The sequence below is a fragment of the Euphorbia lathyris genome, chromosome 2 (genome assembly GCF_963576675.1).
Source record: "Euphorbia lathyris chromosome 2, ddEupLath1.1, whole genome shotgun sequence".
In the NCBI taxonomy this organism is placed as follows: domain Eukaryota; kingdom Viridiplantae; phylum Streptophyta; class Magnoliopsida; order Malpighiales; family Euphorbiaceae; genus Euphorbia; species Euphorbia lathyris.
The window spans coordinates 83,862,650-83,875,708 of NC_088911.1; the positions used below are offsets into that span (position 1 = coordinate 83,862,650).

The 13,059-nt window shown below is 32.5% G+C and overlaps 1 protein-coding gene across 1 annotated transcript; it reads left to right on the forward strand.

Moving 5' to 3' along the window:
- The first annotated feature begins 416 nt into the window (after positions 1-416).
- LOC136218765 (mitochondrial import inner membrane translocase subunit TIM22-4-like) lies at positions 417-7,435 on the forward strand. Its single transcript, XM_066005854.1, has 4 exons — positions 417-956; positions 2,827-3,017; positions 3,102-3,174; positions 6,941-7,435. The coding sequence occupies exons 1-4, from the start codon at positions 791-793 to the stop codon at positions 7,024-7,026; spliced, it is 516 nt and encodes a 171-aa protein (XP_065861926.1). The 5' UTR covers positions 417-790; the 3' UTR covers positions 7,027-7,435.
- Positions 7,436-13,059: the final 5,624 nt, after the last annotated feature.

The following is a 13,059-nucleotide window of genomic DNA, read 5'->3' on the forward strand; positions in this document are numbered from 1 at the left end:
ACTAAATAGTGTATATCATTTCGTTTATGAAAGTCGTTACATCCATTTGGGTCTTTAAACTAAAGTTTCAAAGTAAATTAAAACTCTAAACTATCAAAATCATTAATCAGATCTCTGAACTAAGGAAAAATCATTAATTGAGTCTCTATTCTATCCTAAAATCAGAAACTGTGACTATTTGATATAAACTGTAAGCATCTCTACGTTGGTTCAAAATGAATTTGAAAAATAGAGTCTGGAAGAATGATTTTTGATGAGGCCTCAATTAATGATTTTTGTTTAAAATAAGGACTCAATTGGTGAGTTTTGGTTAGTTCAAAATCTGCTCAATGATTTTAATAGTTTAGGATGTAGATTTTGAATCCTTAGTTGGGGGAGCAAAGGAATATTATGCCTTTATGAAATTGAAGCAAACACTCGAGGAAATTCTTACAGTATTAAAACCCTAATAAAAATACGAATATCTTGTTCATCTTTCCCCTGCTCGCCTCTGCCTCTGCTTCTGCTTCTCGCCCCCTATCTGCTTATTCTCTTCCGTGTCCAGTCACTTTTTCTTTCACCAGACCTAATTCTTTACTTTTAATTCGAATTATGTTTTTCTACTTCTCCCTCTTGAATTCTTATCTGCATTGTTTAGAGAGATTGTAATCAAACTTATTGCTTCTCACCCTCATCTTCACCTCCATTGCTGCCGCCAGTCTCTTATCTCTCAGTTGTGTACTTTCTTTCCCTTGCTAACTTTATTTATTTATTTGTTTACATTTACTTCTATTGCACCAATTGTCTATCGATGAGTACTCCTCCCATTGAATCGAAAGATGGTGCTTCAAGTTCAAATGAAACTGAGGCTACGACTCCTGAGATTCCTCCTTTTAGAATGCCTACTATGGAAGAGATTCGCGCCCAAGAAGTTTGGAATAATTGTGCTATGCGCAGTGTTGCTAGTGGAGTAATGGGTGAGGCTAAGTTTCTCCATTTTTTTTTCTTTTTCCTTGGATTAGGTTCCTTTGCAATAATTTGCTTTTTTTGTTCAGAGATTTCGTTGCTCATGTTTCTTATTTTCTTTTATTATTATTATATCCTACTCAAGAAAAAGGTATGGGATGAGAAAGCTGAACCTTTTAATCTTCAACCAATTGCTGTTTTTAACTCAAGTTAATTGTCTGCTTGGATGGAGGCTTTTGAAGGTTAAACAGTGAAAGGTTAATTATCTATTAGGAGGGGAGGGTTTTCAAAGGTTAATTGGAGGTTAAAAGACCTCCATTTTAAGCCCCACCAAATTGGTGGGAGTTGGAGGTTAACTATTTTCGCCTGCCTCCCATTATTTTATCTTCCCTAACCACTGATGTTAGAATCTTACAATTCACGATCGGAATCAACAGAATCCTACGATTTGCGATTCGAATCATACAAGTCGATTCAGCTCTATTTCGATTGGGATATTCACCATTGTTCATCAAAAACTTCAACAATAATAACTACTAAATCCACTATCCTCTAGTCCGATTGTTATTTATCAAGTTGTCAAATCAAACTAGTTTCATTCCATCGTTATCAAGTTGACAACAAGACAAAAAAAAAGAGTAAGAAGTTCAAACTCTCCATCTCCCCTAAGTTATTAAACGGGATTTGTGAATTAGTTTTATTAGGATTGCATTTGCATTAGATTTGAATTGTAAGTATTGGTTGATATGATTTCTTTTTTGACATTAAAATTGCGTTTCTAGACTAATATTTGATAATATTTTGAGTTCAACATGGTAAATATTTTATTTTTATAATATTATGAATTTGATACGAATCTTACGATTCACGAGTCACGGTTCACAAAATGTAGATTTCGATTCACGAGTCGAATCTCGATTTGACAACTATGTCCCTAACCTCCATTGAAGCACATCCTAAAGAGTTGTCTTGTAGTTCTATTATCCGGTCGTGGCACTTATTGGAATGGTGAAATCAAGGAGGAGACGGAAGGCGAAAGAAAGAGCTTCGAATTTGCTATGACTTCTTCCCTGAAAAGAGTACTATTTAGGAGAGTGAACTTATTCTTCTTCCTTTTATTTTTGTACCTTCTGCGTCGACTTTCTAATTCTAAGCTAAGTAAGTACTTACAGCGGGGTAGTAATGAGTGGATTGGATTCCTTTCTTTCCCGATTATGTTTTTGTTCCGCTTGTGAGTTCTATTTCAAGAAGAGTAAGATGAAGGTAGTTGGGGAGTGCGGGTAGGCTTGGGCCTCCGGGTACAGCTTAAGACGATACCAAGCAGGGGTGCCGTCCATTTTGACAACTATTGTATGGATTGAATGCGAAACCAATGGTCTTTCAACCACGATTTCCCTTTTCTGTAAAAGATCGAGGGAAAACCCCAGGCCGTCCTTCACTATGAGAACTGAAAGCTGAAGTTATTAACTCGCAATTTCAGATATTAAGATTGAGAAATGGATTAACTCTGTCACTTCTCAAATAATCAAACCTCTGAAGCAGAGTTCACTTAGTTGATGATTCATTTTGCTCATTATTCTTATTGAGGCTTTGTGTGTGGGAACATGGAGAGTTAGAAATGTGTGGGTGCATTTGTTGTTCGAAAAATAAGAGTTGCATGGAAAGAGAGTTATTTTGATGATATAAAGTTCTAGCCTCTTGTAAAGATTGTAATTTGATTTGTTTCCACTATTTTTCTCTAGTATGCATGCTCTACATATTTTTGCTCTCAACATTCCTATATTTACTTGTCATTTCGCAGCTACAAAACCAAGCTGTTTCTTGACTGCTCGGTTGGGTATTTATATTTAATGTGTTTTTGTGTTATGAAAATGTCTATAGGGGGTGGACTTGGGTTGTTCATGGGCCTATTTCTTGGTGCGTTGGATAATCCGATAATGCAAGATACGATGAGTGGAAAGGAGCAGTTCATTTATACTGCAAAACAAATGGGGCAAAGGAGTTGGGGTCATTGTAAAACATTTGCAGTTATGGGATTGATTTTCTCTGCTGCTGAGTGTACTGTTGAAAAGGTATGCATACAACGGATATTTACATTTGAGTTTGTACTTTGAATTGTTAATTTAGGAATTTAAAAGCTTGTTTTTTGTGTCAAGGCACGTGCAAAGCATGACATCAACAACACCATGATTGCTGGGTGTGTAACTGGAGGTACACTGGCCATAAAAGGTAATATTTTACTTGTTTTCATCCAATGTTCTATGTTTGAAGAGTATTCAAAATGAGAAATGAAGTTCTCTCATAAGATCCAGCTCTTACTGAAAATGATATATCTAGCAAAAAATAGATGGTTAGGCAAAAAGAATGGGGAGGATTGTATGACGAGGGAGGTTGAGGATGTGGGAGAGAAGAAGGACCCATGGAATTACTTATGCACTTCACCGTAGAAAGATTTCAAAATATTTATCTTAATTTGTGATCTTAATTGAACCTATTTTGTTATTGTTGCTTAGATTTGTTTTTTTTTTCTTCACTTAAGATGGACTTGTTGCCAACTGTTTGATCTGGTGTTAATTTGGAGGCAAATTTCCCATGATAAGGTACTAATTTTGAATAGCTAAAACACCATTGCCATTTGAGAAAAAAGAAAAACCCTGGAAAAACATTGGAGATGAATACTCCTGTTAACTTCTTCATCATGTATCATCAATCAAGTTCCGTATGTAGAATTGCCATTACAAAATATAGATTTTTTGTAGCCGAGTTAATAATATGTATATATATTCGAATTTTAAAGTTGGATGTCTTATTAAATTTTAAAAGAAATTTCAACGCATAGTAAATGACACCTGAAATTCTGATCCATATTTTCTGGAATATCCTAGTTCTGGCATTGGAATAATTTTGCAATTTGTGGTTTTTATAAAAGAACTTGTCGGCAATTGATAAATTCTGAAGAGGAAATTAAGGGCAATAACAAGCCTTTTGTCTGAATTATAAGATAATAATATATTTCAAATATATCATGATAAATATATAAGAACAAACGAGTGTGAATTTTGTAATATTCTGTTTTTAAGCTTCTTTCCTATGTCTCTGGTCTTTTAAGAGCTGAGTTCAATACATTTTGATGGTTTTAAATGTATTTTCCCCGGACTTGCATTTGCTATTTGCATGCATCTGGTGCTTGGAGCTTTCAATAAGTGTGGGAAAGAACTAACTTTTTACTTGGCCACTGAATATGTGCTTGTTCATTCTTGTTTGTTGTCATTCTTTGGCCTTTTATTTGCTATACTCATCAAGGTGCCTTCTATGGTTACTTTGTTTTTGACAAAGTACCATTACTTGGTGTGTTTTCACCATTGGATGATTGAGTATAAAATTAATCCAATGGTGAAAACACACAAAGTACGGCTTACTTTGTTAAAAACAAAGTAAGCATAGCCTTTACTTACTCATCAAATAATAGAATGAATTGTACGATTTCATTACTTCATGTTAATATGGATTCTTGAAGGTTCCTATTAAATTATTGAACTTGATAAGATTTTATGGCTGATAAACAAAATAACAACACACTGTTCAAAGTTGTAATCTCCCTTGAATAATATAGGCCTAAACCATACGCAGCCCCCTGAACTTGTCACTTTTAGTCATTTTGCCCCCTGAACTTACGGGACGACCCATTTGCCCCTTCAACTATTTAAAAGTGGTATTAGCAACCCCTGTTTTCATTATAACGGAACAATTATGACTTGTTCTCATTGCAAGCACCAAGTTCATAATAAAAAGGGTTGTGCACTACTAAAACAAGCTGCAAATGAGGTTAATATAGACAGTACACAAGTTCTCTTGTAAAAATTGCATATAGGTTGTGCATTACTAAAAGAAGCTGCAAATGAGGTCACATATATGCAAGCTGGTTCCAATACTTCCATGAACACTTGTACTAATGTTGAAACTTCATTTTGTTTCCGTTATAATGAATATAGGGGGTTGCTAATACCACTTTTAAATAGTTGAAGGGGCAAATAGGTCATCCCGTAAGTTCAGGGGGCAAAATGACCAAAATTGACGAGTTCAGGGGGCTGCGTATGGTTTAGGCCAATAATATACCTTATTTATTTTATCAATCCACTCAAGCAGTAGCACATTCAAAGATATTAGAAGTCAATTGCTTTTGGCATTTAAGGTTGATTACTTCTCAATCTATCTAAAGTGGAAGCTTTACTAATTCTTGGCATCTTCAAATTATCTTGATGGCATTTATCCTTTGCCTTATTTGTTTTATGGGTAATTAATTTATTAGTCCCTATATTTTGACAAAACACACTGTTTAGTCCCTATATTTTCAAAAACACATGGTAAGGTCCCTAACCTTTTTTTTCAGTGAACTGTTTAGTCCTTCCGTCTGTTTCTTAGATTTTTTACTGTTTATGACTTCGGAAATGACTAAATTACCCTTTACTATTTACCTTCGAACTTCATAAGAGAAAATCCAATTTAGAAAAAGAAGCTATTTGTATGGAGAACAAGAAAAAGAACAGATCCAATGCTTACGAATTTGAATGATTAAGAAGAACATCAAGAAGAAGAATACTCAAAGTTGATTTCAGATGCATTAGAGTGTAACGGAAAGGAAAATAAAGAAAAAGAAGAACGCAAATCCAAATTGACTAACAAAATCTTCATGAGAGTCTAACGGTAGGGACTAAACAGTTCACTGAGAAAAACGTTAGGGACTAAACAGTTCATTAGGAAAAAAGTTAGGGATTGTATCATGTGTTTTTGAAAATACAGGGACTAAACAGTGTGTTTTGTTAAAATATAGGGACTAATAAATTAATTACCCTTGTTTTATTGGTCCAATTAAGCAGAACATTAAAAAATATCAGAAATTAAATGCAAATTGCTTTTGGCATTTCTGATTAATTTCTTCTCATTCTATTGAAAGCAGAAGCTTTATTAGTTCTTGACATCTTTGAAGTGTGTACCTAGATTCCTTGTGTGCAACCCTCCTCTCCCCTCCATCCTTTGTGCCAAACCCACTCTAAGTGGGGCTGTTGTTTAGGATCATAAACTGCAGTCGAACTCATTTGGCCATGACATGCTAGTGATAACATGCTAACCGATTCTTTTGCATTGTGGTTTACACTATATACAGTGTTGTTAAAAGCTGAAAGAGGCGCTCAGGTGAGTCAGCCCAACACGGTAGACAAGGCACCTTCAATAAGGTGTTGCCTAGCCGAGTGCTTGAGGCCAAGCACTAGACTAGAAAAAAAAAACATGTCTTGGGTATAGTTTGGCTTCTTGTTGAAAATTTTGATGAAAAGGAAACATCAGTTATTAAAGGAGTGTTGGAAAGGGATGATTGAGTTTAAGGTCTTTTTTTGTATTCAAAATATATATTTAGTTTCCAAACAAATTAAAGCTATTTGTAGGACAGCTTTCGGGTGAAAAAAAGACATGCTTGTCTCTTCACAAAAATATGTGTTTGTCCCTTTGAAGAAAAAAACAACTACACTCTGCAGGTACCTTGTGAAGTTTCAATGCTGCGCCTTGTGTCATAGAGAACTAGAAAACACAAGAAAAAAAAAAGCAAAAAGTTTTAATAAGTAAAAAAAATGATTAATATTGAAGAAGAGGTGCCTTCTATGGTTACTTTGTTTTTGACAAAGTACCATTACTTGGTGTGTTTTCACCATTGGATAATGGATTAGAAAATTAATCCAATGGTGAAAACACACAAAGTAAGGCTTACTTTGTTAAAAACAAAGTAAGCATAGCCTTTACCTTGAAGAAGAATTCTGCTTGATAATTATAATTTATAAAATTTTATGTTCATTTTAGGAAACTTCAATGCTGTTTTTGTATATATTTTTATCTTCTTTTAGGGACCGCCTCACTTCACTCGTGCTACCGCGTAATGCTTTATATGTAATATTTTTGTGCACTGAAACATTATATGACATGTCGAATCTATTATTGTCTCTAGGTGGTGCAAAAGCAACATGTATTGGTTGTGCTGGGTTTGCTACATTCTCAGTCTTGATAGAGAAGTTCCTGGAAAGACATACTTGACAAATATACTCGCTCCAGTTTTGCAGAGGCCGGAGTTTTTTTTTTCATAAGACAGGTGGTGGATTGCTGTGAATCTTAGATTTTGTTTTGCACATTCAGTTTAAATTTTTCTTGACATAATGAGAGGGGAAATGGAATCCCCATTGAAATACAAGTTGCATAGTATTATTGAATTCTTCAATTTTGTTATACTTTCTGTCACACTGATCTCCAAATTGAGGATATCTGCTACTGAGAAATACTTGAGAAAGTGATTCGTTGAATAAGTATCTGTGTCCCAGGATATAGCAGTTATAGACTGCGCCATGAAGTCTGGAAGGTTGGGTTTGTTAACTGAGTTTGTGCTAAAATTTATATTCTATTTTCTTACTAAATTTCATAAGCTAATCTGGAAATGTTATATTCCAAATTCTCCTTGTAGTTTGTGCGAATTCTTGATTGCGTTCTAAGATTATTGAACCTCTAATATTAGCTTAATGAATTATTTTTGGTTATAATGCAAATTCAGGTCTCTACTTATCCAACCTCTTAACTGGTAATCGAAGTCAATAAGATCGTATCATGATGAAATCTCTAATCTAAGTTGTATCATGCATTTTATTTTGATAGTCTCTAATCTTATTACATGATGAAATCTTTTGATTAATTAAAATGAAAAAAAAAAAGATTTTGTGTGATTAGATCAGCAATATACAACTTAGCCTTTCTATTTATTTGGTCAAATTTTAATTTTCAACTCCCAAACGTCTATGAGATATATCCTCCAAATTTTGATCTTTGTTAAAACAAAATTATCAGGCTTGATGTTTCTGAATACATCAAACATCATGTGTCAAATTAATTTTACAGGCAGCCTCTGGGGCTTATTTTGCTTCCTCATTTAAAAAAAAATAAGGAAAAGTAAGAAGAAAAAAAAAACCTTTGACAGGTGATGTAGTCAACATACAACATCATTAACATGTATCAACAAAAAAATAATTAATTAAAACCTAATGGATGTGGTAGAGCAGGATGGGCTTTTCTACTCTTAATTAAGATCCCCCGACCTCACTTTGAGCATGGAGCAACTGTTCCATCCATTTGAAGTGTCTACCAACCAGCGAACAAGGATTAATCTGAATGTGAACATTATTGAAGATTTTCGATGAGGTCTCAATTGATGATTTGTGAATTTCTGGTGGATAATATTCTTTCATAAGAAGACTAGAGAGAGAATCTTAGTTTGGATGCTTTAAAGTAAAGTAAAGGATAACATATATATCATCTCTAAAGTAAAATCCGACTGATAAATTGGTCAGCCCAGAATCATGCATGTGAACAATATTTTTGTAATTATATTCACAACTAAATATTTATATATTTATAAGATTCCACATTTTAGGAAAAAACAAAAGTGAAAGCCAAAAACTCATTAATTGTTAAAATATACAAGCAGTGCAATGCAGGAGATGTCTTATAATATTTTAGTGAAAAAAAATCAAATAATGACTTAAAATTATAGTATTCATTAAATTTTAAATTTATAAAAAAAATTACATATTATAATTTTGATTTATAGATTTTGTTAGAATTACATTGCATGGACATGATTGGTGGAAAGAAAAAATATATATACATAGTCAAATGATTCTAACATGGGTTTTCCATTTTTCTTTGGCAACAGTAATGTCTTTGATGTAATCGTATTTAGGAGACATGAAAACTTAAAAAAAGAAGATGTGAATTTGATAATAGGTTCGAAAGAAAAATTGGAAAAAAATGATAGTATTAGTGAAGAAAAATAGGCAAACGTTTGGCAGCGGAAATATAAATTTTTTAACCTATTTCCTTAAACAAAGATCCGTTAATTGTTATTTCATACAAGGAAGGATATAAGGAAATACCTTTTAGATGAACTATCTATTGTTGCTAGCGAAGTGCCATCAACTCTAGTTCCGAGTTCACGGGCACAAATAAAACACAAGATCAAATAAGTTAGAATCTCAACCATGAATAACAATCAAAATAGATTGTCTCTAACAAATCAACACAAAATCAAGGAGAAAGAGATGAAATTAATCGAATGGAATCTCTACTATAGGGGTCGAAAATTCTCTCTCTGCGGGATGGACTGTGTAGGCCGAAATTTACAATGGGATGGGTATAAATAACCTCTTGTATCTAAACCCTAGTTAGATAGAATTAGGTTACCTATTAAGAGTTATATTCGGAATAATACTCTTGTTATTATTATCTTTAATTATATCTAAATATATAAAGATAATATTAACTTATTTAATAGGATAATAATTAGAAGCAATTTAATCTCAATAAATCTTCTAACTTAATAATCCTATAATTAATTTAATCCATAATTATAATCTAATTAAAATTATCAAAATTAAATTAATTCCAACATGTGTCCCTACACATCAAATTTTGCCTCCCTCCTTCATTTGGGCCTTAGTGGACTAAGTTGAGCTTCCATTAATTAATTAATATCTATTCCTCTTTTTGGTTCCAAGTCTTATGTGTGACCCATTAGGTTCTTATTGCTACTAGCCGTATACAACCATTAAATTAATTTTCTAAAATTAAATTTAATCTTTGTATAACGGAATGAGTGCAAGGACTGTGATATGCAGAACCGTAAACATTCCCCCAGAGCTATAAGAAGACATGTTGATTCTGTCGTTGACCTTTCTGTATTAGTTACAGTATAATTCGATCATTTATCAACTACATTTTTTAACAGAATCTTATGACTATGGATTATGTCAAGTCACATATAGTGAGACGTTCGTTTTACTTGTACAGGCCGAGTTAACTCCGAATAGATAGGTTAAGTGAAATCTACATTTCAAGTCTTAAGCTATCACCTTGCAAGGATTTAGAGTCAAGTCTCCCACAAGCGATCCTTAGATGTATCTCTCATTTATCAAGAGTGACAAATGCCTAATCCAATGCTAACTATCCTGCAATTACTTCCTGTGATACCCAACGCCTGCCCGCACACACCCCAGAGTCATCTCTGTTATGGATCGTGTTTGAACAGAGTTAAAGTATCACATTCCATAATCCATAATCACTAATTAACATTCCTTTGAGTCTGAGGATTACTTATACCTATTAATACCAATGTGATGAACATGTGACAAAGGATAAATCCATCCATCCTGTTATCTTAAGTCGGGTCCCCGATCCTAATGAACTTCTTCACTAGATCCATGTAACTGTCCAAATATCTGCATATCTGAAGCTTGTGAGATCAGCTCTCTGTCTCGATAGAAAACATTGTTACATACAAGTCTCTACAGTATTATGTCAATCCCTATTCAAAATATATTACTTGACTTGAGGTGGTTTTAAATTTATTAGTTTATTATAATGTTTTGTCTCACTTCATGCTTGTATGAATACTTTATAATCACTTTAAATAAATTTAGGGATTTCCTTTTATTAAACTTATTTAGTTTTTTTTTTAGATGTGACTTATTTAGTTCTTAAAAGTAATTGCCTTTATATAGTTTGAAAACAATATCTTATTAAAACAAATGATATAAAGAACAATTCATTTACAGCTGGTTTATATCCTAGAATAATTGACTATAGGACACTAAACCCCAACAATTAGTGTGATATTTAAAGCTATGTAGATTCACCAATCCATCATAATTCTAAATATTTGTTATAATAAATTTTAAAATTTGAAAGAAACGCATCTATTATCTTAAATTATTATTATTTTTAAATTTGAGATAAAATTTGAAAAAAAAATATGTTACTAACTATCATCTTAAATTTAAATAGCTATCTCTTCAAAAAAGTAGTTATCTTTAAATAGTTAATTAAGTAAAGGTAAATTTCAAATAAAACCCTTGTGGTTTCACTAATTTTCAGATAAAGGATTGTGATTTACTTTTTTTTCAATGCAAGGACTGAAGTTTTCAACTTTAGCAAAATAAGGATTTTTTTTATTGATACTATTAAAATCACCATTGACAACAAATGGTGAAAGAGCAACAAAAAAAAAATCAATTAAAAGTCTATGAACCAACAATAAACGTGAACAAAAAAATCAGAGAAAACAGATTTCAATATTTATCTTGAAAGCACCTAATTGACGGTGAAACACAAAAATAGAAAAGATAGAAGTAATTCAAAATTTACAACAACAACAACAGAGGATCACATAAAACAAAGTAAACTCAATTGAGTAGAGAGAGATGTTGATTGAGAATAAACAAAGAAACTCTTACCTTTAAATTGGATGTTAAATGACTAAGAGAATAGCATTGTTGAAGGAATAGAAGGGAGAAGCACTATCAGAAAACCCATATTTTAATCCTCATCAGAGCAGAACTTTGAAATAATATACTTGCGCAAAACAAAAAAAGAAGGATTGAAAGATTCACAATGAATGAGAACAAAGGCTTACACTAAGAAACATATATGACCTGCAACTGCGCATATATATTGGCTGAAGAATACAATAAAAACGGAAAATTAGAATTTACAAACCTAAAAACCATAAAAGTAAAACATAATCAGAATTTCTAGGGGAAAAAGTATTGCAAGTATTCTTACCTACATCGAAATGGGACATCCTGAGAATAACCCCAAAGACAAATGTAGTAGAAAACCCCAACGAAACTGAAAAGCAATGGAAAGTGAATAAGTAAAAAGTTCATTACAAAATTTGCATTAGAAACTTTACTTCTTCAAAAGTCGCACATCATAACTAGGAAGCTCAGAAAGCTGCATATTGAGGTTTGCATTCAGATAAGCAGTGAGAGAGGAAGTTTAAATTGAAAAATTATGTAATTCAAAACCCAGTAGATAAGAGATTTGCTTACAAACGATGAAAGAACAAAAAACCATAAAAGAATAGAATACAGACGCGAAGAGATTAGGGTGAGAAAAAATGAAACTGAAAATTAGTTCCACAAAAAAAAGTCCATTCAAAGCATTTGATTGAATGATTCGTGAACATTAGTTAGCAAGCAGTTGAGGTAAATGAGAATGTGTTGAGATTAAGGGAGTTGGGGAGGAGCAGTTACAGAAGAGTGAAAAACGTTTTTGGGTAATGTGAAATAAGAAGAATTGAAAAGAAAACACAAAAATTTGAGAATATTACATGTCAGCTTAAATGTAAGCTGTTTTAAGTAGATCTGGCAATTATCGTGTTCGAGTCGTGTTCGTGTCGTGTCATTTCGGGTTCGTGTCAAAAAGAGTAAACCCAAAACCCAACCCAAAAACTTTCGTGTCAAAATCGTGTTAACCTGTTCGGGTTAGTGTCGATTTCGTATCGTGTTTTCGGGTTACATGTAATTTTGTTATGCATATATATTAATAATAACTCTTAAAAATATAAGAAGATATGGTACTGTTTTTAAACATTTTATATCATTTTTAGATTAGTATGTTAACAATAATTATCGAAAAGTTCGATAATATCATGTTAGAGGGTAATGTAATGTGTTTATAACAATTTAGGAAATTCAAATCAATATTTGCAATTAATAATTATTATTTTTTATCTTTATTAATAAAGTGACATAAAAACACGAGAGAATATAACAATAATTTTCAATATCCGTGTCATTTCGTGTCGTTTTCGGGTTCACATATCAACACTAACCCAACCCAAAAATTAGTGTGTCAGTTTCGTGTCAACCCAAAAATGACCCATTACCTATTAAGCTCAACACTAACACTAAAAATCTGTGTCGTGTTCGTGTCGTGTAATCGGGTCGTGTGTCATTTTGCCACCTCTAGTTTTAAGTATAATAATAGACATAGATACACGTGAACATGTAATTTTCAAAGTACAGTAAAAGAAAAGATAGATCATAGTGACATAATTTTTTTTATTTTGTTTTACAAAATTGCTAACGAAAAATAAGACAATTACAAACAACATGAAAGCAATAAACAACAAAACTTAACATAAGTAAGGCTAACCTAATACAAGATTCACAAATATAAGAAAAAGACTACAAAAATAATAATAAATAAATAGAAAAAGCCATACGACTAACACAAATAACAAAT